This window comes from Megalobrama amblycephala, linkage group LG17 (genome assembly GCF_018812025.1).
Source record: "Megalobrama amblycephala isolate DHTTF-2021 linkage group LG17, ASM1881202v1, whole genome shotgun sequence".
Classification (NCBI taxonomy): domain Eukaryota; kingdom Metazoa; phylum Chordata; class Actinopteri; order Cypriniformes; family Xenocyprididae; genus Megalobrama; species Megalobrama amblycephala.
In genome coordinates this window covers 26,652,814-26,679,808 of record NC_063060.1, presented here as the reverse complement: position 1 = coordinate 26,679,808, position 26,995 = coordinate 26,652,814, and the positions used below count along the sequence as shown (strand labels likewise).

At 37.5% G+C, this 26,995-nt stretch overlaps 1 protein-coding gene across 1 annotated transcript in view; it reads left to right on the top strand.

Moving 5' to 3' along the window:
• ptprfb (protein tyrosine phosphatase receptor type Fb) overlaps positions 1–26,995 on the top strand; it is a 235,675-nt gene that overhangs the window by 144,241 nt on the left and 64,439 nt on the right. Inside the window, 9 exon segments of the mRNA XM_048162494.1 lie at positions 4,906–5,016; positions 8,973–8,984; positions 10,863–11,089; positions 11,092–11,134; positions 12,020–12,601; positions 12,838–12,971; positions 14,000–14,144; positions 19,034–19,339; positions 21,687–21,880. Coding sequence (XP_048018451.1) covers positions 4,906–5,016; positions 8,973–8,984; positions 10,863–11,089; positions 11,092–11,134; positions 12,020–12,601; positions 12,838–12,971; positions 14,000–14,144; positions 19,034–19,339; positions 21,687–21,880 — 1,754 coding nt within the window.

Here is a 26,995-nt window from a genome sequence, read left to right as displayed (position 1 = left end):
GATTTTCTGAACAATGCTGTGAACAAAAATAACCCGAGTACATTTTGTTTCCCTAAGCTCTGCAAATATTCCTTAAAGCGTCAGGTTTGGTAGGCACCAAAACTATCTCAGAATTTTACCACAAAGAAAATTTGCCCTTGGATCTTTTTTTCCGAAGCTAATTCCGTTGCACCAGACAGCCAACATTCAACTAATCCTCGGAGAGCAGTAGTCTGCGCTCAACTTGATTCCTTTCTGTTTAATTAAGCTTACTTTCATTTGATTCTCTCCCTTTTGTTTTCCTTATCTCTCTTTGTCTATCTCTCTCGTCTACTAACACTTCTCTTCAATCTTGTTTGCATTCAATTTACTTCACCTAGGGGGTTCGCCAATACGAGGTAAGACAGCTGGAATGTGTCTCACGAAACGTCTCATCCATTACCCGTCTCATCGCCACCACTGTCATTTCCTGCTTGTTCAGTACATATACAACCTTTGTCCCAGCATTCAACCTGTCTGTGTTCTGATATCTAAGCAATATAACAGAAATGCACTACTATTCAAATGTTTGGGATAAGTAAAAAAAAATTATAAAAAGTTAATAATTTTAGTAATCAAGGATGCATTCAATTGATCAAAAGTGACAGTAAAGCCATTTGTAATGTTACAAAAGATTTCAAATAAATGCTGTTCATATGAATTTTCTATTCATCAAAGAACCCTGGGAAAAAATGTATCAAGGTTTCCACAAAGATATTCAGCAAAACTGTTTTCAACATTGATAATAAAATATAATAAAAAATTTCTTGAGCAGCAAATCAGCATATTAGAATGATTTCTGAAGCATCATGTGATACTCAAGACTGGAGTAAGACCAGATGCTGAAAGTTCAGCTTTGACTTCACAGGAATAAATTGCATTTTAAAATATATTATAATTGAAAACAGTTATTTTAAATTGTAAATGTTTTCCATTGTTTTTTTTTTTTATTTTTTTTATCAAATAAATCAAAATCCTTCTTTCAAAAACATCTTGCTGACCCTAAATTTTTGATCAGTAGTGTATTTATTACTAAAAGTGCTTTATTTTGAAACGCGTTCACTTACCAAGATATAATAGGAATAAATCATGAAAATTCTGATAATTTACAAACCCTCATGTTGCTCCAAACCAGTGGAACATAAAATGTGAGATTTTGAAGAATGTCTTGGTCGCCATTTTACATGTAGTAAAAATAAATGGGGATTAGAACTTTCAGAATTCATTGTTTATTACATAGAAATTAGTGTTCAGGACATTTTTCAAAATATCTTTTGTGTTCCACAGAAGAAACAATTCATTTTTCATTTTTCGATGAACTATCCCTTGGATGAGGGGAATAAAGTAATCGACTCTTGCTAGTTATTGTGACGTGCGTTTGTTGTGGATATTTTCTGAGGCCCGAGTCTTATTAAAGTTATGCTATGAGTTTAGTTTTCAGACAGAAGGCCATCTTTAGAATCTCCAGAGTGTGTCTCTCACATTCCAGTTGGGCTGTGATGAAATTGAAATGATTGAATTTGCATACTACTTATGCTAAAATGAGTATGTATGGGAAATGAGGGCACGGCCCTGATTGTTAAGATGGAGCATTCGATCAATCACACAGTTGCTCTCAGTTCTGAATGAAACATGGATTGCTAAAGCATGCTTGCTAGAGGCGAGTGCTTGACAAAACCGCCATTACCCTACTTCACTCAGTCAGTTAGCAATCTCAGTGGTCTGAGGACCCCTGCAGTTTGACTGTAAAACAAAGTTGAAAAGGCAAAAAAAAAGAGAAAAGGTGTACTGCACATAACAAAGGCCTGTTTGTTACCGATGACTGTTGTAGCACGTCAGCTCACCTCAGGTTTTGAATCAGAGTACGTCTGTCTCGCTAGGGGAGAAAAAGCTGACACTGCCGTATGTTCCCGAGTGGTTGCTGAATTTTACTGGCTGAATTCTCCTTGTTCGTGGCTATGATGTTTAATTGATCAGGCTAGCAACAGCAGGTCTTTGTGTTCAATTCATCTCACTCAACTCATATTGTTTTGTATCTCCTTTATCAGTGAGGGACATGTATCCACTTCATACAATTTCATGTCCTCATCAAGACGCACAGTTTGTCCCGCATTGTATTTATGTTTCAAAAATGCATGTCTCCATGTGGCGTACTTCCATCTCCAGTTGAAATGAAAGTGTTGAAAAAAATGACAATTTTCATTTTGGGGTGATCTATTCCTTTAACATACTGTATGTCATACCAGATACTTAAAAAAAAACAGTGATGGTTAAAAAAGATTATACATTTTTGTCTGTAACTGTCAAAGAATTTAATTGCATGCAAAATTGAAATAAAACAGTGGCTATTTTCACATTCCTTCTCTGATTTAGGTGGGATTTTGTTTTTTTTTTCTTTCTTCTTTCTTTATTGTGGTCCCTTTACTTATACAATATGGCACCATCAATCAGATGTGTTGTCAGGACTGAGGGGTGATGGCAATCAGTGCTGAGCAATCTCCGAATTGATTAGTAATTTGCTGCTTGTCAGTGTAGGAAACACCACCAATCAGTTTTCCTTGAACTTGGAGATTGGGCAAGGTTAGTGGTGCATGTTATTTCCTCCCTGCAGCACTGGGATGCTGGAAAGTAGTCAGGGTTGAACAGCAGGTGATAACCTATGCTATGATGGTACACCACTGCCAGAGGTAAATATGTGTGCTTTTGCTAGATTAAGAGCCTGGCAGAGTCTTGTAGAAGATAATGCTGTATCTATGGTTAGGACACCCAGATTGATTTTTCGTTTGATGTTCCTTCCCATGTCAAAATGGGTAGTTCTAAAGTATCTGCTGCATTTAATGTTGTTTCATATTATTGAGATTTACCTCCTTTTGTGTACTGAAGTGATATCTTCAATAAATGCACTACTGGTCAAAAGTTTGGAACAAGATTATTTAAATGTTTTTGTTGAGTCTCTTATGTTCACCATGGCTGCATTATTTGATTAAAACCCCCCCCAAAAAAACAGCAAAAACAGAAATATTTTTAAATATTAAAATTTAAGAATATTTAAATTAAGATTTGTATTAAAGGTTCTTATTATCAGTGTTGAAAACAGGTTTTACTGCTTAATATTTCTGTGGAAACAGTGATTTTTTTTTTTTTTTTTTTTTTTTTTTTTTTTTCTCAAGATTCTTTTGATGAATAGAAAGTCCAAAAATAACAGCATTTATTTGAAATAGAAATGTTTACATTATGACATAACATTATAATTGTCTTCACTGTCAATTTTGATCAGTTTAAGGATTAGTTCACTTCAGAATTAAAATGCATGTCTTTCTTTCTTCAGTTGAAAAGAAATTAAGGTTTTTGAGGGAAAACATTCCAGGATTTTTCTCCATGTAGTGAATTTCATTGGCTATCAACAGCTTGAAGGTCCAAATAGCAGTTTCAATGCAGCTTCAAAGGGCTCTACGTGATCCCAGCCAAGGAATAAGGGTCTTATCGGTCATTTTCTTAAAAAAAAAAAAAAAAAAAAAAAAACCTTTTTAACCACAAACGCTCGTCTTGCACGAGCTCTGCGATGCGCCACACCTAACATAATCACGTTGGAAAGGTCACGTGTGACGTAGGCGAAAGTACCATGCAAGTGTTTACAAAGCAAATGTGCAAAGACTAAGGCAAACGGCCTTTACAAAAAACGACCTTTCCAACGTGATTATGTAATGCGTGGCACATCACAGAGCTAGTGCTAGATGAGCATTTGTGGTTAAAAAGTATAATTTTTTATTTTTTGTGGAAAATGTTGTTTCGATTGATAAGACCCTTCTTCCTAGTCTGGGATCATGTAGAGCCCTTTGAAGCTGCATTAAAACTGCAATTTGGAACTTCAAACCATTGGTAGCTGTTGAAGTCCACTATATGGAGAAAAATCCTGGAATGTTTTCCTCAAAAACCATAATTTCTTTTCCACTGAAGAAAGAAAGACATAAACATCTTGGATGACATGGAGGTGAGTAAATTATCAGGAAATTTTAATTTTGAAGTGAACTAATCCTTTAATGCATCCTTTTTTCTTTTTATTTCTTTTTTCGGAGTCATAAAGTTCACAGTTTCCACAAAAATATTACACAGCTCAACTGTGTTCAACATTGATGATAATAATAAGAAATGTTTCTTGACCACCAAATCAGTATAATATTAGAATGATTTCTGAAGGATCATGTGACACTGAACTCTGTAGTAAAATTCAGCTTTGCCATCACAAATAGAAAAGTTATTTTAAATGATAGTAATATTTCACAATATTAGTTTTTGCTGTATTTTATCATTATCATTTTATCACTGTATTTTTTTATCAAATAAATGCAGCCTTGATGAGCATAAGACACTTCACGTCCAAAAACATGAAACAATCTTAAATATTCCAAACTTTTGACCAGCAGTATTAAAAGACTAGTTGAATATTGTCCTCATGTGACCTTATGAAGCACAGTTTTTATCTATAGTGACCACACAGGCTGCATAGTTTTGTGTGGTATTGATGTTTTGTTTTTTTTGGTGGGTATAAATATGCCACAGGAGTAATAAAGTCATATGCTGTAGTGTAATTGGCTCCGAGTCAATGACATTAATATCCTGAAAGCTTTTTCTAATGACAGTGAAAGGCAAATATGTTGTGCTGTAGACTCACTCAACCTGCAAAATCAGCTTAATGCATATGTCTTAGGCAGCATTCTTGGACAATAAACTATATACACAGTGGAACAGGTCTGACATTTAAACAGGGGGTGTTTACTGATTGTTTGCAGTGAAAGTTTGTGGTTTGTTGGGGAAAGTTGCGTCAGGGGATTCATAATCATGTTCGTAAATCAAAGAGGTGACTTTTATTCTTGTTTTTTTCTTCAGGAGCTCTGCAGATTGAAAACAGCGAGGAATCAGACCAGGGCAAGTACGAATGTGTAGCTACGAACAGCGCCGGGACGCGCTACTCAGCCCCCGCCAATCTCTACGTGCGAGGTAAGAGACATGCTCCAGGTGCCGCCCCTATCAAAACAACTTCCTCAACAATGATTCACACCTTTATTTTGACCATGTTGCAATTTTGTTTTGACTTCCACATCTGTTGAACTTTGTTTGACATTTCAAAGCCAAGATAAATTAAAAGTTGTTGACCAAACTGTGCCTGAAAAAAAAAAAAACATTCTCTGCTCTGTTTTGATTTCATAGCAACTGACGCACAGGTAAACATGTATATTTATCAAAGTATTTGTTATGAGAGCGAAAAGACAAAAAGGGTTAACCAAAGGTTAGTGCCACACATGACACCTGCAGTATTAATACATGGATTTAAAGGTATAATGGTGTTGGAGGCATTGTCTGTGAAACAGAACTCTGAGAGTGCTGTTGTTATGAGTGTCAACCCCTTCAGCTCTTTCCATGCAGGTAATAACAGGGAGCTTATGGCAGGCTGCCAGTATGGCCTCCAGCTAGTGACGTTACGGTGCCACCCAGTTATTGTCACGCAAGAAGTGACGACTAAGCCTTCTCATGCTTTCTGTAAAACAAATGGCCAAAAATGTTTCATACAACGGGATTAAACTGCAGACATCATCATACAACTCAATCACAAGAGGTTGCTATGAGTGTCTAAACGCTTTGCAAGTTAATAAAGGGGTTAAATTGTATTTTGCATAAAAAGGAAGCCTGTTTTTAGGAACATTCGGGGTATGTTTACACGACAATGATGTACTAAAAACGGAAGAGTTTTTTTCTTCACGTTTTCCGCTTACAGTTGACAGTGTTGTCAAAGCGATGCCTATTCACATGGATCAGTGAAAAGTACTAAAACCGCTGCCAGGCCAGTAGTTGGTGATGTCACTAGTAAAGAAACACTACACATCTATACACTGAACACAGAACATGCATGCGCGTGACGTCACCATTTTCACAAATGTAGTTTAGTTTGTAGTTTACACAGAGACAGTAATGGTATCTCTTTCCAAAAACTTGCACTTTGAAACCCGTTTTTTTTTTTTTTTTTTTTTTTTTTATATTTTTGTGAACGTTTGTGGTTTCAGGCTGCCAATACGCTGTTGTTCTGTAAATAAATGGCCAAAAAAACATTTCTGTTTTTAGTTAAGTGTCGTGTAAACAGCCCCTAAGATGTTTTGCATTTTGACATTTATTTTTATGATAATTAAACACATTTACCCCAAGTTCTCATTATGGTTATGCATGTTTAACTTTTGAGGTTTTTTCTTTTTTCTTTTTTTTTCAGTGATTAGATTCTCATGTAATGCGGTCATTTTTACTTTATTTATATCAGCCTAAATAGAATGCAGTACCAAACATATTATGTGCATTTGAAATAATTAGCAAATTAAACAATATATGGTCTCATGATATTTTAAATTATTCATTAAATATTAACTTTATTTATTATATTGTCTTTGTTATTTATTGAATATTGCCTGATTTATAAATACTTTATTTCAACAAAATATGGTCTTTTTATTATTATTTTAATTATTTATTTATTAAATACAACTTTATTTATAAATACTTTGCATTTAAATTATATATTGTCTTTTTATTGATGAAATACTGCTTATAAATACTAATTTAAATGATTATAAATACTAATTTGAATATAATTTAAGTGATAAAAGTTTTCTCGCATTATGAGTGCACCCCCAATTATTTATTGTATATTACTATTTGATTTGTGCCTAATTGATTAAATTTGTCACATTCCAATACCTACTATTCCTACTATTTATTTATTTATTTATTTTTTTTTATTTTTTTTTGAGAATCACCCATGGAGCAGAATGAATATTTATAATTTGTTAATCAGTCTGTATGACCTCACATTTCACTACAAAGAAACGTAACGTGCACTGCCAAATAATAATAACAAAAACAGGAACTTCTGGAGTTATACCAACAACTAACTTCCTCAGAGTTGACAGGTGCATAATGGGTCGACTTTATCCATCTGTCCATCACAGCCTGGGTGTGGGTGCTTGTTTTTCAAAGCGTCTCTGTAAAACGGCTAATCATGCTTTTCTTTTCAAGGGCGTTCAGCACAGCGTACTACTACCATTCCTCAGCCGCCCGTCCCCGCTCATTTATCTGCTCACGCTAGATGAGTTGGGTGTCTAAGACCGCCAGCCTGTCAGTGGATCTATGTATTCAATAGCTGCTTCCTTTTTCCTGGTCCTCAGCACTTTTCTGGGAGCTGTCTAAATGCTCTATGACTTTCTCTCTCTCTCATTCTCCCGCTCCGTCCATCTGTCTGACAGAGGACTATATCACCTGGGAGAATCACAGTCATGTATACTGGCTGTATATGTGAGTGCTCATTTGTCAGCCGCTTTTTCCATAGTGAAAAGTTGTCAACCACTGTCTGCTCTCTTTCCTCTGCTCTTGAAACTGACAACAAATCAAGAGTGAAGTGGGTGCATACTTCACATCTTGTGTGAATGTGTCCGCTTACTTTTGTTCAATATTTAAGGAAGATAAATGTTAATATCGCTAATGCACATCATTGTATTGTAGTGTTACCTTGGCAGTCCTAACAAGCCTTTAACTGACATCATCATCTTTCATGTGTCAGTTTGTGACAGAATATGGCCGAAGGCCCTTTTAGATTATCTCAGTGGCCTTCTCTGCCTCACTGGAGATATGGTTATGAATGCTCGCAAAAGCATACAGAGACAGCTGTCAGAAAATGTTCAATCATTCTGAATTGTTCGTATAGTATAGCAGTAATGGTACGCCAACATATGTTAGGAAAATGTTAATAATATGTCAGTCATCCTGTGCTGTTCCCATCGTTGGACTTTTGTTTTTGTTTTTGTGGAAGTCTGTTAAAACAAAAAAGTGAATTGTAACTATTACTTAATATCTCAAAACTGAGATTATATTTCTCACTATTGCACAGTTTCTTGTAAATTATGACTTAATGTCTCACAAAAATGACTATATATGTCACAGTGACATTATATCATAATTGTAATTAATTTCTTCTGCATAAACAGGCTACTATACAGTATTTGTTCCTTGTTGAAAAGATTTAAAAAGTTTGGTGTCAGTAAAATTTTTAAATATTTTTTGAAAAAAGTCCTATGCTCAACATGGCTACATTTATTTTTATACAGTAAAAAATGTAATATTTTGAAATATGATTCCAATTTAAAATAACTGTTTTCTATTGTAATATTATAATTTATTATAAATTATTGTAATATTGTAATTTATTCTTGATATTCTAATTGATATTTAATTTTGAACAGCCAGTCTTCAGTCACATCATCATTCTAATGATCTGATTTGATGCTCAAAAAACATTTCTTGACTTATTTGAAATAAATCTTTTAACTTTATAAATGTCTTTACTGTCACTTGTGATCAATTAAATGAATCCATGATGAAAAAAAGTATCAATTTATTTTAGTTAAAAAAAAAAAAACGTCCTGGATACTCCCAAGAAATGGTAAATTGGAAATTGAGTAACTTATTTGGTCACTCACACAGCAGAAGAATATGGTTGTCAGTCTTGTTTTATAGTGTTAAATATAGTTGAACACAAAGTTATTAACCAGAGGGACAGCCGCTTTCTATAACCGAACTTACTCCCTTAAATTGATGTCTACCGTTAACCTTTATCAATGAGATTTGTGATCCTTATAGACATGTAGTGATAAGTTTCTTAAATTTCTTTGACATTTATCCTATAATATGCCTGTATTTACCTTTAACATTGTAAACCTACAGTATGAGATATGGTAGAGTATATACAAATCTAACTCAAGTGTGTGTCTCTGTCTTTATTCAATTTTTCATTGCATTTTCTAACTGCCATGAAATTATAGGAATGTCTTTTCCTGTTCTCTTGTCTCACATTTGTCTCTGTCTTTCAATTTCATCTCCATCATATCACCTGGTCAAACTCTCACCTCATCACTTAGACCCTCGAGGAGGTTGGTTTTTTTCACTCTTAACCGCTTCTTGCAGACCTCAATCTGGATCCCTCTTTAATCAGAGACCCTTGTTATCAATCCCACTCCCTCTGCTATGCTGCCCCTCATCCATGTTATCTGGCTGAATGTGTTGTGTCAGGTGACTTGCATGAGCCTGGACTAATAGGGATAGCAATTCATTAATTAGTCCAAACTAGTTTTAATCCATGTAAAACATCCCCCTTAAATTTTACAAACAATCATCTGTAATTATATTTTTAATAATTTAATTTAATTTCTCATTTTTGTCAGGTTTAAGTTAACTGCGTTTTATCCCACAGTGGATGTATGGTTTGGTTTATGAATGAAGAATCCTGTAACCAACCTGCTTCCTGATACCTGAAACTTTATTATAGAAATATCATCAGTGTTTATTTTGACAGTAATACACTTCTGTTGTATTACCCACACCGAATTTCCATTCTTATCCTACAAATTATTGTCACCCTATGTCCATTTCCATAGTCATGGTTTGTCAGTGTCTCAGACTTCTTTGGAAATCAATGAAGTGAATATTTGTATTTCTTAGACATGCTACTGCTACTGTAATTTCTTTGCAATAGTGGACTTGAAGTACTTGAATTTTACATAGCCTAATTCAAAGAAAAAATGCTCAAGAGTCTATCGTTTTGCCTTTACAATGCAAACGTAATGAGGAGAATAACAAGCTTGGTCGCAGTGTCTATCTGAAAATAAAATGAGAGAACATAGTCAAGAATCCAATTTCAGGAGGACCTGTGCAAAAACCAATTATTGCCTATGCCATTTCTCCATAGACAGACATGAGGCAGCGGGTCATTAACACAAATTGGAAGAGTCTGTTTAATGTGCTGTGGTTTTATACTCCTATTTTGGGAGAATAGGAGAGAAAAGTCTCTCCAGTTTGTGCTTCTTGTAAATAGTTCAGCATTAGTATCTACCGCCATCGTACCACAATCTAAGATTCTGAGCACTACACATAGAAAGTGAAATGCATTCTAGTATTTACATTGGTAACAGAATACCCTTTTAAAATGTTGTTTTTGTCGCGCTGATCCTTGAGGATTAGTTCCTTGTACACCAAGAGTTTGGCCTCATGCAGTCGAGTCAGTTTATGTCAAGGCAGGTTTGAATTCCATTCAGCCCCCACATTGATAGTTCACCTCTCTCCTCCCCATCTCTGCACAGTGTCAGTAGGCTCCTTTTCGTCTCCATGGGAACCTCTTTTAATGTCAGGTTTATCTGCATATCAGAGGCTCACAAAGAGAGGGCCCTGCGAACAATACATCTCCCACAAGGTCTCAGACAGGTTCCCGAATCTAGGCAGGACCAAGCAACAACAGACCAGGGTCTCAGTGCGATAAACTGACAGAGAAAACTCTACATCCTGCAATGCCTCAGCAAGGATGTTTTTTTTCTTCAAATCCACAATTCAATAAAGCTCCCCTTTGGCATGAATTTTAATGTCTCACTCTATAAGAAATACCATTACAATGCCTTATTCACCCTTCCCTCGGCACGTATTGGTTTATCGCCCTCTTCTGCACATATGTGTGAGCCACAATATTGACTTCCTGCCTCCAGTTGTTAAGCTTCAGGCTTTAACAAATAGAAAAAGTGGCAGTCCGGCCTTTGAAGAGAATTTGTTTGACCTGTCAGCTCGACTTCATGTTAGTTTGTTCAGGTTAGTGGCATAGTGCTAGTATTTACACTAGAGACGTAGTAATCACAATAGACCCTGTGTATGGTAGACCCTGTATAATAAACCCTGTGTATGGTTTTTGTATCAAAGGTTAGCAAAAGGACTACAATACTGCACATACTGAATCTCTCACCACATTTTCTTCTTCGTTCCGGTAGTACGACGAGTGCCACCCCGTTTCTCCATCCCACCTACCAATCACGAGGTTATGCCAGGGGGCAGTGTCAACCTCACCTGTGTGGCAGTAGGTGCCCCCATGCCCTATGTCAAATGGATGGCTGGTGAGGTGGAGCTCACCAAGGATGAGGAGATGCCCGTGGGGCGCAATGTCCTGGAGCTCACCAACATCCGTCAGTCGACCAACTACACCTGCGTAGCTATCTCCTTCTCTTGGTATGATTCGAGGCAACTGCACAAGTGTCAGTCAAAGGTAAGATCCTCGAATGACCACTCTCTACACAAAAATGTTCATTCTTTTGAAAGAATCTTCTGCAGTAATAGCCTAGGTGTATACTTCATTTTCCACGTTCTGCTCCGTCTTGCATCTTGTTGAGCATGCAAGACATTAAAAGTATACTCCATTGACGTGAGCCAGTACATCAGCTGACTGTGCTGATGACGAAAATGACGTCAATTGGTCTGTTTGCAGTCCAGAGCGGAATGAAGTTTACTTTCGACTTTAGACCAAGAATGTGTATTAAGAACTTAAATAAGGTCCATTTTGTAGATTTTCTTAGGTTTAAAGATTCTGTAGACAGTTATTTTACCCAAGACCCTGAACAGGTTTGTCAGAGAACAGAAAAAGTTATTTTCTAACTGCAACCCCAAGGTTCTGACCAGCTGTTTGGTACGCCTGGCAAATACACACAAAGAAAAAACATGGACACTTGCTCTCTGTTGACTGAGCTTTAGGGACTTCCCGCGTTTTACTGTGGGCTCTGAGAAAATGAAAGGCTTTAGATTATTCTGAGCATGTGTTTACCCAGACCAGATGTCTGGAGCTGTATCAGTGCGGCTGGTCCCACCAGACAACGCCGAGCCCTGCCAGACTTCGTTCCTCGTCATCGTGGCTGCCTCTATTGATTCCACTTTGCACTTCACCAATCAATATGGACTTGGAGAATGTCACTGACATTTATCTGGAGTCCAGCCACAAATCTTAAAGACACAATGATGAGGCGGCACAGTCTGCCTTTCTTTCTCTTGCTGTCTTACATTGCATGTCTTTCTCTATTTTAGGAGTGTACCGTGTAGGCAGCTTAGCCTACATAAACTGTCATCCAATTCATTTCCTTTCTTATTGTCTACTCCTCAGCTCTCCCCAAGCCTCCTACGTCTCTTATTGTGACTGAAACCACAGCTACGAGCGTTACCCTGACATGGGACTCTGGAAACCCTGAACCTGTGTCTTACTACATTATCCAGTACCGGGCCAAGACCTCGGACACCAACTTCCAAGAAGTGGACGGTGTTGCCACCACACGTTACAGCATTGGTGGTCTCAGCCCTTATTCCGAGTATGAGTTCCGTGTGATGGCGGTCAACAACATCGGCCGTGGGCCACCCAGTGACCCGGTTGAGACACGGACAGGTGAGCAGGCGCCCTCCTCCCCACCGCTGCACGTCCAGGCACGGATGCTGAGCGCCAGCACCATGTTGGTGCAGTGGGAACCGCCAGAGGAACCTAATGGTCAGATTAGAGGCTATCGCATCTACTACACATCTGACCTGGATGCTCCTCTCAGCGCCTGGCAGAAACACAACACGGACGACAGCCGTCTCACCACAATCTCGAGCCTGACCACCGACATTACCTATAGCCTACGTGTCCTGGGCTTCACATCTGTAGGGGACGGCCCACCATCTGATGTGTTGCAGGTCAAGACACAGCAAGGAGGTGAGTTTTTGTAACAATAATACATCAGTACTTTTACATAGGGCAGGGTAAAAATCAATCATTATGTCACATGTAATAAAAACAATCTGAATTGAATTCAGTTAGAATTTGGAAATTGAAACAGGAAATGTGTATCGATACCCAGCCCTACTTTGCATGTGTTATTTCATATCAGCATCATGAAAATACATGTTCATCTGTTGTCGCTAACATGTCTGTGCCTGTTTGATTTCAAGTTCCTGCTCAGCCATCCAGCTTTGAGGCTGAGGCGGAGCTAGATACTCGGATCCAGCTAACTTGGCTGTGGCCAGTCCAGGACCCCATTATCAAATATGAGCTGAAATATTGGGAGGCTGACTCAGAAAACAAGGTATCGTGCCAGTGCTTGTTCCTTCTCGATTCATTCAGAATTACAAGCAGACCAAATATTGATCGTGTACAGCTGTTGCTGTGGGCCAAGGATACAAATGAAAGATAGCCAAAATTGACATTTCACAAAATGACTGCAGGCAAAAGGCTGAAGTCAGTTGATAGAATTAGAATGTGCTTTTGGCTTCAAAAACAGAATGTACTTGTCAATGCTCAGTGCTTGACAGTGTTTCTAACTGATGCCAGAAATGGGCAGTTTTGATCAGTTTTTTTTCATCCACATTGAGATCAGATGTCTTGAACACTTTCATCATGACAGCCATCGGTGTGTGAATATGGCAATATGGTGGTTCCATGTTTTTAGTAAAGTCCCCCCACCACCACCACCATAATCTTATAATGTTGAATAAATATAAAGGGGGGAAAATATATGTAGATTTATTAATTTAGCTGATAGTTACAAATGGATGAAATAGGGGTCTACAATATTAGCTGTTATGCTAAATATTTGTTGAACATGTAAACTTGCACTTAAAGAAAACAGACCGAAATGTCACCCATTATTCACTCAAAATCTCTCTCTTCCCACGATTGAATCGGATGCGCATTCACAACACGCATAAATGGACAGCAGTGGGTGTGCTTAACACCATACAAGGTGAAGAGGATGAAGTTTATTGTTTATCATTAATGCGGTAGATTAAATGTTTGAAAGTGAATTGGATTTGATGACTAAGTCTTCCACACCCACCTCACAATACATCCCTCAGCCCCAGAAATAATGTGTTAAAGTCACAATGAAACAAGTAGTGAAAGATCCTCCGTTTTATGACATGCATATAAGTGAAACGGATTATTGAAAAGAAAAAGCTGTCGTTCGGGGAACTGTGGTTCTATTCATCGTTTTTTGATTGGATGGGGGCAGATCTGAATGTGAGCTTGCAGTCGTAAGAAAGGGGGGTTTAAGAAGACTAAATGATTGGAGAAGATTGGAACATTGTGTTTTATTAACATTTGTTTCCTCTTCAGATCCATGTCACCTTCGACCCTGCCGGCTCATACGATGTTGAAGGTCTGAAGCCGGACACTCTGTATAAATTCTCCCTGGCAGCCCGCTCTGAAATAGGGCTGGGGGTCTACACTCAGCCCATCGAAGCCAAGACAGCCCAGTCCAGTGAGTGCCCTATTTTTATTGTCTTTATCACATCAACTAACCTAAACGTGTCCCTATGGGCAATCCAGAGGACTTCTTTCCCCCTCCTTTTTCAAGCCTTTTTCTCCACAATTAATTATTTTACACCTCTAAGCCAGGGAATACCTTTATTCATTGACAAGGGCGAAAGGTACGTTTGGTGTCTGCTTGTGCCTTTGTCATAATTATTTTGGCTTATACGCTATTAATGTGATTTGTTATTGCTGCAATGTTAAAAGCCAGAGCAGTGAAGCCTGCTCGAGAACAGGAGATGAAACACTGCATTTGTGCTAAATTTAACGCTGACTCTCACCTCTGCTCGCTTATAACCCAACCTTTCTAGCTTGCACCCACATATCAAAAGTCAGTGTTCAGGGAGTATATATTACAATATTTACAGTCATATCAGAGTACTCCCTTTCCTCCTGAGTCCCTCAAAGCCCCATGTTCTCCTAGAGACCTGTCTATCACCACCTCCAGGACTCAAAAAGACCCTTTGATCTCTTGAGGTTTTTTTTTGTCAGGACCCCTGGAAAAAAAAAAACAACAACCTTACAATCTGTCGACATGTTCAGCTACGGCTGCAGTATTTTTGTCACCTATTGAAGCATCAGGCATTTGTAGCATCTCCCACTGTTGTCAGATTAAGGACCGCCTGATGAGAGACACCTCACGCTCAATCCCACCGTTGGCACCATGAACGGTGCGACGTCACCAAACTGCCTCTCCTGTTCTCTGCTCTGGATGTTAACAAAGGAATGCAAGCATGTTAAAATATCCCAGCGTACATTCTTCTTCCTCTCAGCCACCTCTCCTTTCTTCCTTAGTTACTTTTTTATTATTATGCATTTATTTTTATCATATGCTGTAGAGATGCATGAACAGATGCCCTTTAGCTTTTTTAATCGTTGTAAATTGTTGTTGTGCTGTTGTAGTGATTTTTTTTTTAATGCTTCTGGACTGTGTTGTGTTGAACAAGAACATTTAATTTGGAAGCTCACCTGATCTCTATCCGTCGTGGACGGATAGAGTTTAAATATGCTCTATTTAAATATGCTCTATTTAAATATGCCGTGCTGGTGCTGCGCTTATCTCAGACACTCAGAAGTGGCACAGAGCCTGCCAAAAGATGCTAGCAGCATGCTTTAGCGTAGGCAGGATGGTCGAGTACGCTCTCGGACGCGTCAGCTGCCACACTCACTGACACTTGGATCTCTGACAAATGGGGGGCTGTTGTCTCCCAGCCAATAGTCTGACTGAGAATGTGTGAACGCCTGTTAAAACACAAACCGATGGCCTTTCCCCTGCTTGTCAACACCCAAAAAGAGAAAGGCAGTAAACGGCTGCGACTTACTGATCACTTAGACCAGAGTGAGAAATTAACACATACCACCAGCCAAATGAGGGTTTTTTTTTTTCGCAATTGCAAGTCATTTTTAACAGTCTTAAGGCTGGTTCACACTGTGAGATTTTGGCCACGATTTGGTCGTCTGAGACAAATTTTGCAAATCCTAAAAGATTCCTATAATCCTAGCCTAAAATCTGTAGTCTTTGATCACTAGTTTGACATGTTCACCGACAGCCGATTAATGGCCGTTGCAATCAAATTTTACCTCCGACGAAATTCTGGCAGTGTCAGATCCTCCAGTGTGACTTCTCCTACGACGAACGTCGAAATGTCTTCGTTTTTCAAGACAAGCTGTGATCAAAATGAATGATAGAGATGTCGTTGTTAGCCACCATTTCAGTCCCGTGTGTAACGCAGCTCACTGTCATCGAATGTGTATGTTTTGATGATGTAAAACTCTGGACAAGTTTTCATGCGCGCGTCCGTTTTTAACGCGTCTTGATTGTCGTGCAGTCTGACATTAATGACAGCTGAGATCTAGGGCTGGGCGATATATCACATGCGATTGTCACACGCATTTCGTCAGTAAAGCCGGTTCCCTGATTACCGCTAAATCGCCATCACCTGCTTTCAAATGGAGCGCCATTTAATAGACAGAGCCGTAGTTCACTGATAAGCTACGCAATATCGCGTTCATTATCAAAGGCGATTCATCTGCGATATGAACGCGATATTGCGTGGCTTGTCAGTGAACTACGGCTCTGTCTATTAAATGCCGCTCCATTTGAAAGCAGGTGATGCGATTTAGCGGTAATCAGGGAACCGGCTTTACTGACGAAATGCGCGTGACAATCGCATGCGATATATCGCCCAGCCCTACCGAGATCCCACAGTGTGACATGAGGATCATGTTCGTACAGTCTGACAAGTAACCATCGTAAAGGACTATTATAAATTGCACAGTGTGAACCCGGCTTTAGATTGGATTGTAACAACAGCACACTCTTGCTGGTGAGGCGCATTTGATTGGCTGTTATGCACACTACCATTCAAAAGTTTCGGGTCTGTACTTTTTTTTTCTTTTTATGTTAAAAAGTTTGGGGGAAAAGTCTCTTATGTTCATGATACCTAATGCTGCATTTATTTGCTCATATAATACAGTAAAACATTAATATTGTGAAATATTATTATAATTTAAAATAGCTTTTTTATTTTAATATATTTTATATAATATTTGAATATATAAAATGACATTCATATTATGTTCATTCTCCTATTAATTTTATTTTAATTGTTTGTATTTCTGTGAAGAAATTCATTCTGGCACTCTCAAACACTTACATTCTCCTTTCACATACCTACATATATTTCTACACTATATTTCTACACACTTATGTTTTTTTTTCACATACATTTATTTTTTCTCTCATAGTCACATATTTTAATGCACACATTCATACATTTTGCTCATATTTTATAACACACACATTGATTACTTTTTACTCTTATATTCATATATTCTATAATTCACATTCACAGCCTAAATTTTGTACTCGTATATATTTTTACGCACACATTTATACATTTTTATAGATTTATGCAAATGTATTCAAAGTATACGTTTAGTATTATGTGTGTTAAACAAGAAGAAAATGTATGCATGTCTGAAGAAAATATGTGTATGTAAGAGAAGCAAGTATGTATGTGTGATAGAGTGCAGTGGAAACAGAAGGTGCACAATGGAAACGGAAGGCAGGTCAGGCACGATCACGTTCAGCCTCTCAGAGCCGCCCAGTGACGCAAGTCCACAGTTTTCCCGTGGAATTGGCTACTTTAACATGATATTTAGCCCCTGGGATGCGAATTTTACCAAGGGAATCCTGCCAAAAACGTGGAAGGCGATTTTTACAGTAAATCATTCTATTTAATACAAAGCAAGCTACAGGGACGCAATGTCAGTCAACTAAACGAGTGTCGCATTCGTCTTTTCGGGTGATGGAAAAGCTTGATGACTTGGATAAAATTAATGATTTATTCCTAAAGACACTGAATATAATTACTTTGGATATTGAAATATGTTCTCAGAACTGTGCACTGATTGTTTACTGTTCACTGATTGGCGGGTTATAGAAGCAGCCACAGCATCTTTCTGCTATGAGTGAAATGCAGGGCGGTGGTCTGAAATCAGTTCCTCCACTGAACACAAGCCCATCTCCGGCACGAAAATCAGCATCGTTACAGTGGAAATGGGACAAAAAAGACCGGTTGATTACAATTTAATTAGCTACTTTTAAATGTCATTTTAAACTCGTTTGTTAAATGAGTTTAAATGTAGGCAATATTTTTCGGCATGGTAAAAACAGTATAAAATAAGCTTCCGGGGGGTTAATAAAGGCCTTCTGAAGCGAAGCGATGCGTTTGTGTAAGAAAAATATCCATATTTAATACATTATAAAGTAAAATAACTAGCCTCCACCAGACCACCTTCTGCATTCAACTTATGAAGTGTAACACTTCTCGCAGTTCAAAACGCTTACGCTACGTCCTATGCCTTCCCTATTCAACTTGCGAAACACGTGACATCAGTTGCGCTATTTTCGTAAGTTGAATACGGAAGGCGGTCTGGCGGAGTTAAATTGGCTAGTTATATTAGCAAATTAGGTAATTGTTAAAATATAAACACAGCATTTGCTTTGGTTTAGTGTCGATGAAGCCTTGTTGATGGGAGTGTGGGGGTACTAGAAGCTAAAAGGGATAGGAACCACTGGTTTAGATTATTTAATCTGTAAGTACTAAATCAGCTATATCATAGAAAATAAAATAATGAATAAAATCAACCCTTTATTCTGGGTTACATAAACAACTCAATTTGCTGGGTAAAATGATCCCAATTTGTGTTCTGTCCTATATTTACCCAGCCCTTGGGCTAAAAACAACCCAAATATATACATACGTATGTGAAAAGAAAATGTATGTGTGTGTGAGTAGAAATAAATGCATGTGAAAGGAGAATATAAGTGTGTGAGAGTGCCAGAAAGAATTAAGACTTTTTCGGCTGCCCATATATTTCTTTTTAGTATTTTCAAACATAAATATGAAAGAAAACCCAGTTACAACCTTAGAGCATACCAAATATACCAAAAGGTTATATATGTATGTTATATCAGGATGTAATGTTTCCACATACATACTATGTTTTTTGTGTGTATGTTTTGTTTTTGGGGGGGTATTAAAAAAAATTGTGAGTGGCTAATAAATTAGCAGATTTCTGAAATCGTAGCGAAGAAAATTTTATTCTAGAATTTGATGAAATCAAGCTTGAAGAAGCATGACTTCAAACTTTAAAACCTAAATGGCTTTAAAAACACAAAATCAATTTATAGTTCTAATTTGATTTTAGACAAAGATATAAAACAAAGACGTTCTCTATTATTGTGCCAACCTCTCAGTCCAGAAGCGAGCTTGTTTTGAGTTGATTAATTTTGCTTGATGCCATCCCCATTGCCTTGCCCCCCACCTGCAGCCCCCTCTGCCCCCCCTCAAGACGTGCACCTGCTCAGTCTGAGCTCCACCAGCATCAAGGTGAGTTGGGTGGCGCCACCTGCCGCTAGTCGCCACGGCGCTATCGTGCGCTACACAGTCAGCTACCAGGCGGTGAACGGTGAAGACTCGGAGCGCCATGAGGTGAAGGACATCGGAGCGGATGCTTCCAGCTATGTGCTGGATGGGCTGGAGAAGTGGACGGAGTATCAGGTGTGGGTGAGAGCGCACACCGATGTGGGCCCCGGCCCAGAGAGCACAGCTGTGCGTATACGTACCAATGAGGACGGTAGGTCTGAAGTCACCTATATGGACAACTACTAATACTGGGCTACTCCTGGCTACTATCTTTCTGTTTCCTTTTTGTCTGACAAATTTGTTTAACTTCCTTCTAGCATGTCTAACAATTATTCCTATTCAGGGTTATGAACAATATCATCTGTGACATTTGCTTTAGATTGCTTGTCAAACCTTTTCTAATTAAATGGATGTGTTATGGTCAGAACTTAAGTCACATTCTCCAAATAATACCTAACCTTGAACAAACCTGGACCTGAAAGCTGGGTCTTCTCCCTAAAGAGTAACGGTGACTGAACTCTGTAGATGGAGCATTGAGTTTTAATTATAAGTAGACTAAATATGTGAGGAGGGAGCAAAATCACAGAAACATCCTCCGAAAGCACCATAAAATTCAGTGGACCACTACCCATGGTTCATAACTCAGAGTCATCTTATCATTGAAGGACGGTCTAATTGTCCTACATCAAACAACAGACACAGCTTTCCAGGAAGGTCCATCTGTAAGCTAACCGGGTTGCCTAGACCTGGGGTTTTCAAACTAGGGTTCAGGAACTTGGGGTCCTTGGCCTCAAAATGTTTAAAAACCCCTAGACATGCAGGCACAGACAACAGCCCTCGAAGCATTTACTCACTCTTACTCACTGTCTGTCCTTCCTCAGTTGTGCTTCAGCAAATTTGATGTGTGTGTTCACACAAGTTGCAGGCTAAAACATGTGCAACTTCAGGCAATCCCTGAGTGCTTTTGATAAGGTTTTTAGAAGTGTAGGTTAAAGAAGCTTATTAAACGTAGGAGAGCAGTATAAGTCCGGATGTGCTCACTGCATGGTCCTTTACAAGACAACATATGCTTTGTCTCTAAATAACAGGATTTGCTCTGCTCCCCAGAGCATGTGAGGCTTGTCCTGCACGCATACACAAGCATCCTCTTTTCTCCCAGGCCACGTTTTGCCCTTAACACCCTCCTTAGTGTTCGAGAAGTGCAGTTAGACTACCGGTCAAAAGTTTGGAATAATTAGGATTTTTTTTTTATGTTTTTGAAAGAAGTGTCTTATACTCACCAATGCTGCGTTTATTTGGTCAAAATACAATACAAAACAGTATTATTGTGAAATATTATTACAATTAAAAAATAACTGTTTTCTATTTTAATATATTTAATATATACTTCTGTGTCACATGATCTTTCAGAAATCATTCTCATTTGCTGATTTGGTTTTCTTTTATTATTATTATTATTATTATTATTATTATTATTATTATTATTATTATTTTATTTTTTTTTTTCATTTATTTATTTATTTTTGGTTCTCAACTATTGATAATGATTCTTATTATTATCAATGTTGGAAAAAAATGTGCAGCTTAATATTTTTGTGGAAACTGTGATAAATCTTTTTCAGGATTCTTTAATAAAGAAAAAATTTCAAAAGAACAGAATTGATATGAAATAGAAATATTTTGTAACATCATAACTGTCTTTACTGTTACTGTTATTTAATTTAACCCGTCCTTGCCGAATAAAAGTATTAATTTCAAATTTTTGAATGGTAGTGTATTAGGTTTCCACACACACACAAAAAGAAGCAAAAACTGTTTTTAACAATAATAATAATAATAAATGTTTCTTGAGCACAAATTCAGCATATAAAAAAGATTTATGAATGATTTCACAGTATTACTGTTTTTACTGTATTTTTTATCAAATAAATGCATCCTTATTGAGCATAAGACTTCTATCCAAAAAATGAAAAAAATCTTAATTATTCCAAACTTTTGACCAGCAGTGTGTCTTTGTCCACTAGCATCTTCATAAATATCTTTTGTTATCTCTTTCCCTTTTTCCTCTTTCTCATTCTTCAATCTCCCCTCCTGTCCTAGACCACCTTTTGCCCTGTTTGTCTGTAGTCACATCCCTATATCTTGTTCCTGTGGTCACATTTACACCCTTAGAAATGATGTCATGAGTTTCTCTAATCTGGTTGTCGTCTTTTAACATCATTTCCATCTGGAAATTCATTCATGTGAAGCATGTCAGCTGAGCAGCATTTCAGCACATCCTCATCAAAACATTAATTGTCCTTAATCACCTCCTAGACTTTTAGCAGTTCTTATTTTTCATCATAATTTTTTGCATTTTCTTCTGCATCCTTGAATAGTTGTGAATAATCTTCTCACTGAAGCCGCATTAGCTTTTCTACCAGTATGATAAATGTTCCTTAACCGACAAATATTGTAATACCTCTCCTCAGCCAAACCGCTAACTCATTAGCACTTATTAGAGTGTTTGAGCTCACACACACAAGCCTAAAAGTTTAAATGTAATTGTCCCCCTTTAGTGCCAGGAGCCCCACCTCGGAAAGTCGAAGTGGAGGCTGTGAACTCCACAGCTATTCGTGTGACATGGAAGCCGCCTATTTCTGGGAAGCAGCACGGCCAGATCAGGGGATACCAGGTCATATACTCCCGCCTGGAGAATGGGGAGCCACGCGGCCAGCCTAATATAATGGATGTTGCTCTACCAGAAGCACAGGTACTACCTGCTAATTCCTTATTGTTGTACTTCACTGTTTGTACAGTGAGCTGGATGCCATTGTTATGGCTCAGTTTGGCTCTGTTCCAAACCTTAGTGATCCTAACTGAAATCAGAACTCTTAAGGTGATGATACACGGGGCAACATTTTAAGCAATGTTGCCGGGCAGTGTAGGTGAGCGATAATGCTTGGCCACTTTCCCATTGAGATTGAGCAACAAATTTTGATCTAAAGTATCCAGATAGAAATTTGTTGCCCATTCTCAATGGGAAAGTGCCCAAGCAACATTCGCTCGCCGACATTACCCGACAACATTGCTCAAAAAGTTGCCCCGTGTATCATCACCTTTAAGTGACTTATTTTAAAAGCTTTACATGGAGGCTTAACTAAACCTCACAGTTGATTAGAATTGAGTTTGGTGTTAGCATGTTGCTAAGCTATTGATCTAATACAATAAGCAAGCAAGCTTGCACAAATATTTGGTTAAAGGTTTTGTTTTTTTTTTCTTAAAATATTGTTTATTACAGTTCAGTACAGTTCATTTCAATCATTTGAAAAAATAAAAATATTTATTTAAAAAGAAAATAAAAACATCACAAATGATCTCTCATTGGTTTTAATGTCCTTTTAGTATTGTTTATATACTATTTATGTTGTCAAACGATTAATCGCGATTAAAATAAATGTTTGTGTTTTCATAATATGTGTGTACTGTGTATATTTATTATGTTTATATAAATACGCACACATGCAAGTATGTAACAAAATTATGTGTGTGTGTGTTTATATATGCATATAAATATACACAGTACACACATATATTATGTATACTATACACAAACTTTTATTTTGGATGTGTTTGACAGCACTAATACTAATATATTGTCATTTTTATTAGCTTGTGTTTTTCTGTATAGCTTTAATTTTTATTTCAGTTTTAGTATTTTTAGTGCTTTAGTAGTTAGTTTAGTACTAAGGTTTTCTATATTTTATATAGTTTTTATATTTGATTTTATTTCAGCTTTATTTAATTTACAGAAAATAATTTTTAGTAGTTTTTGTTTTGGTTAACAATAACAACACCGTTTTTTTGGGGGCAGTTTTTGGCAGCATAGTTGTCTTGTTTTGAACAGCCTTCGTGTTGGTTAGCGTGTCTTTAATGCCTAAAAATGCTGTCTAGGTAGGCAACTCTAGGGTTTGGAACAGAAACGTCTGTGTTTTCTACACATCTAATTCCACATGAAAACTTTTTTGAGCCTTCAGTGTTATGTAAATTGTTGTTAAATATTTCATAGATGCACACTATTGGTAGCCTTTCAAGAATTCAACTCTTTGTAAATCCTAACATTAATACATATGCACTGTCTTGTTACTCTGTATTTTTTTCAGTTTTGCTCATGGTGCATTAATATAAGGAGATTTAAAACTGCCTGAAGAAACGTGGGTGCACTGAGATGGAAGAAAGATAGTAATCCTTAGGAGGGATTTAGATATCCATGAATATCTTAAAGTAGACACTTTTTTGAGGATAGAGAGAATCAGACTGGGGGCATTTAAATGCTTCTGCTCTTGAATTGTTAGCTGAGAATTAACTTGCGTAGACATGTGTTTTTCTGCACTTTCCCGGCCCCCAAACAAGAGTTTCTCATTTACCTGTGTAAGCATTCCCCTTCACCAAGCTAGTGGGATAAAGACTGTGATAAGAGATGTTTATAGGCCACTGTGGGATTTAATGGTTTTTAGTAAATGGGCAGGTGACAGGGAGTTTTCTGGTGCATTGAGAAGATTATTTCTCATTTGCATAAGTGCTTACCCAAGTGAAGGAGTGCAAGAAAAATGCAAATGTATGATCTTACACATCAGTGCTCAATCCACCTCCTAGAACTGGCAGGTTTTCTGTCTGCCTGTTAATTGATTTCAGCCTGTTTTATTAGGGATGCACAATACTGTATATTAGTACTAAATTGGTTGTCGCCTAATATTATGTTATTTTATATTATTTATATTATTTAATTGTGCAAGCAATCAATTAAATTTGTTTTTTTATATATTTTATTTTTATTTTTATTATAATTTTATTTTAATTATTTATAATTATCTTTGTTGTCATCTAACACACACTTGAAGATCTTAAAAAAACACTAATTTAATTGAAAAATGTTATATACATTTTATATTTTATACTAATTTCATTTTAAAAAACATAGTAATTAAAATTGAATAACATTGTTAAATGTAATCTTTAGCAAATCTCACAATGAATATTCATTTTCACTGTGTACATTATAATGTTGTGATGCCTAAATCCACTTTTTAGTATTTAAAACAAACTGATTTAAGATTTAGTGTTATTAGTGGAATTAAATTATTTTTAATTCATGTAGACAAAATAGTATAGAATTTTAATATTTGCCTTAATATTTTTTAATATTTTATCAGTTATCGACCATAACATCCCATATCCCAAGTATGCCAGAATTTTAATATCAGTGCATTTCTAAATTTTATATTCTATAAAATCCCTCACTCAGAGCTTGAAATTGTCTTTGTGACATTCGCCCCTCTGGTTTGTGGATGCTGTTGATGTTTTGTCTGTTCAGAGCCTCCAGTCCACAACACCTCCACAAGTCATAACTTGTAAACTTTGTTTAATGTCACAAGGTTAGTGGTTCTAAATGTTTTTGACAGCATACAAGACACATTTGTTGTGAGTTTTTTCCAACTTTTTTTTTATCTAGTCACCATCAGTGACAAGAAAAAACAAAACAATAGGTTTTGTTTACAGTATCTGTCAGGTGAACTGCTGTTGACCTCTTTGCTCTCACAACACAAAGACACCTGCGCTTCTCTCTCCCTCTTTGACAAACAAATTTCCCTTCATCCACCATAACATCTGAAGCCATTTACCACGAACTGTGATGGTTTGTCCCAGGACATGACTCATTCGCCGTCATTGTCACAGAAAAAAAAAAACAACAACAATAAAACACTTACAAGACTTGCTGAGACGCATTTGTAAATATCAGATTCCTCAGACACAAAGATCCATACAGGCCTGTTTATTTTCACCTTGTGTCTCTATTTTCTCTCAGACATTGAAGAACTATCATAAGACTCCGGTTACGTTTATGTCTACATCTTTCTTCATTCTTTGACTCTTACTCAGCAAAAAAAAAAGAGAGAATGTGTTGTTGCTTTGCTCTCTGGGATGTAACTGGCCAGGGAGAGCTGTGAAGAAGGGAGAAAACATGTCGGAGAAGTGATGAAAATCCATTGTGTATTGTGTAACACTAATGGTTTGGCAGGGTGGTTGCTGAGTTGCTTTGATAAATGGCCTGTAGTGCTTTTTTGTCTTGACAAAAAGACCCGGATTTCTCAAGACATCCATTTTGTTCTTCTGGGGGTTGCCAGTTGTTCATTTTTAATATGTGCTGTTTTTCTACCACCTTCAGAGACTCTCCGGCTCTAAGAGCATGGGCTTCTGCATGGATGGGCTCCTAAAACATCTCAGAGGAGAGCAGAAGCATGTGTAATGTTTTTCATTTGCTCTTAGTGTACATTACTGAACCAATCCAAACCATAATGGCTAAGCCACCAATTAACATTAACACTTGTGAGTTGCAAACCGACTAGCTACCTACACAACGCCCACTCTCATTTGGTATGTCATAACATTGTGATTGCAGATTTTTTTTATTGAATTATTTTCATCCGATGTGTCATCATGAAATGACATGTACTGTAATGTAATTATAATGTGATATATTTCTGAATCTGGACTGAAACATGACTGCCATTTTTGAGGAGGCTTTTTGAAGGTCAAAGTCATTTCCAAGTATCCCAACAGTTACATTTCTCTCTCTTTTTTTTTTTTTATTGTAATTGTTTCCAATATTTTTAATATGTGAACTACTGCTGTTAACTCGAACTTATAAAGCCATAATGAAACGGGAATTATTATTGTGACATACATCTGAGTAAAACGGTTCTATCTGTTCTATAAAGTTTTTTGGCTGTTGATTAGCATTTACTAATACCCCTCCTAAGCTATTACATTTTGATAAATGTTTTTGCTCTGATATACCATGCACAATTAGATGTGGAACATAAATCAAAAACTTTAAAAGTACTTGCAATTTTGATGTCACAATCTGATCCCAACATTTGTCTCGCACAGAGAAACTTGAGAAGCCTCTCTCTCATCTGTCTCCCCGGCCTCAGCTGAAAAGCTGGGAAACCAGCAAGCACTTGTTTGTCCGTGGGTGGGTTGAATGCATTTTCTTTTCAAGAAGGCCAGACTGGGAACCCACACACCACCCTCAGTCTAAATTTAACTGAGAGTTAATTGATCCATTCCAGTGTGCCGCGAGAGCTGAGCAAGTGGTCGTTAGAGAGGCCTGTCAACCTTTCCATGAAGAATCTCCAATAAATCTGCACGAGAGTCCCCTACATTACAGCTGTCACTCTTCTGCGCTGCATGGTTAGGATCCTGTTTCATCAGTTGTGGTTGTTAGATTGAAGAGGGAAATAGGAAATTACAGATGTGTCGAGAGATCGGAGCTGTGGGTGATGTGGCTTTTAGTGGACAAGGACCTGAGCTGGTAGCCACATAGAGGATTTATAAACCATCACCATCTTGCCATTGGGTCTTGGGTGTTCATACCTGCTCCTGGGAGGTTGTAGGTTGGTAGTAGGTGTTCCAGTTGTGTTTGGTGGTGGATCATGTGAGTTTCACTGTCTATGTTGTCTACAATGTCTTCCCATTGGTAGTTGCCACATCCCATCACCGTGCATTTGCATAATGTACATCTGCATGTTGCAAATGGTTGACGCATCTCAAATCAACTCGCTTTGAAAGTAAATGACTTCCGATCACTTTGTCGCTGCAAATTGCTGTCATGTGAAAGCCTCTTTAAGACTCTGTGAGCATCTGCTTTATGGGTAAAGTAAATGTTATATACATACAGCACCAATTCTGAGGAAATCACTCTGGCCTCTGTGGCCTCAGTTCCAGATGAATGAAAGAGAGGAGAGCCCTTTATTTTCCATGATTGATATCAGCACCATCTTTCGCCTTTCATCTCTTGTTCTCCAACAGGCTCTATCTGACAAAC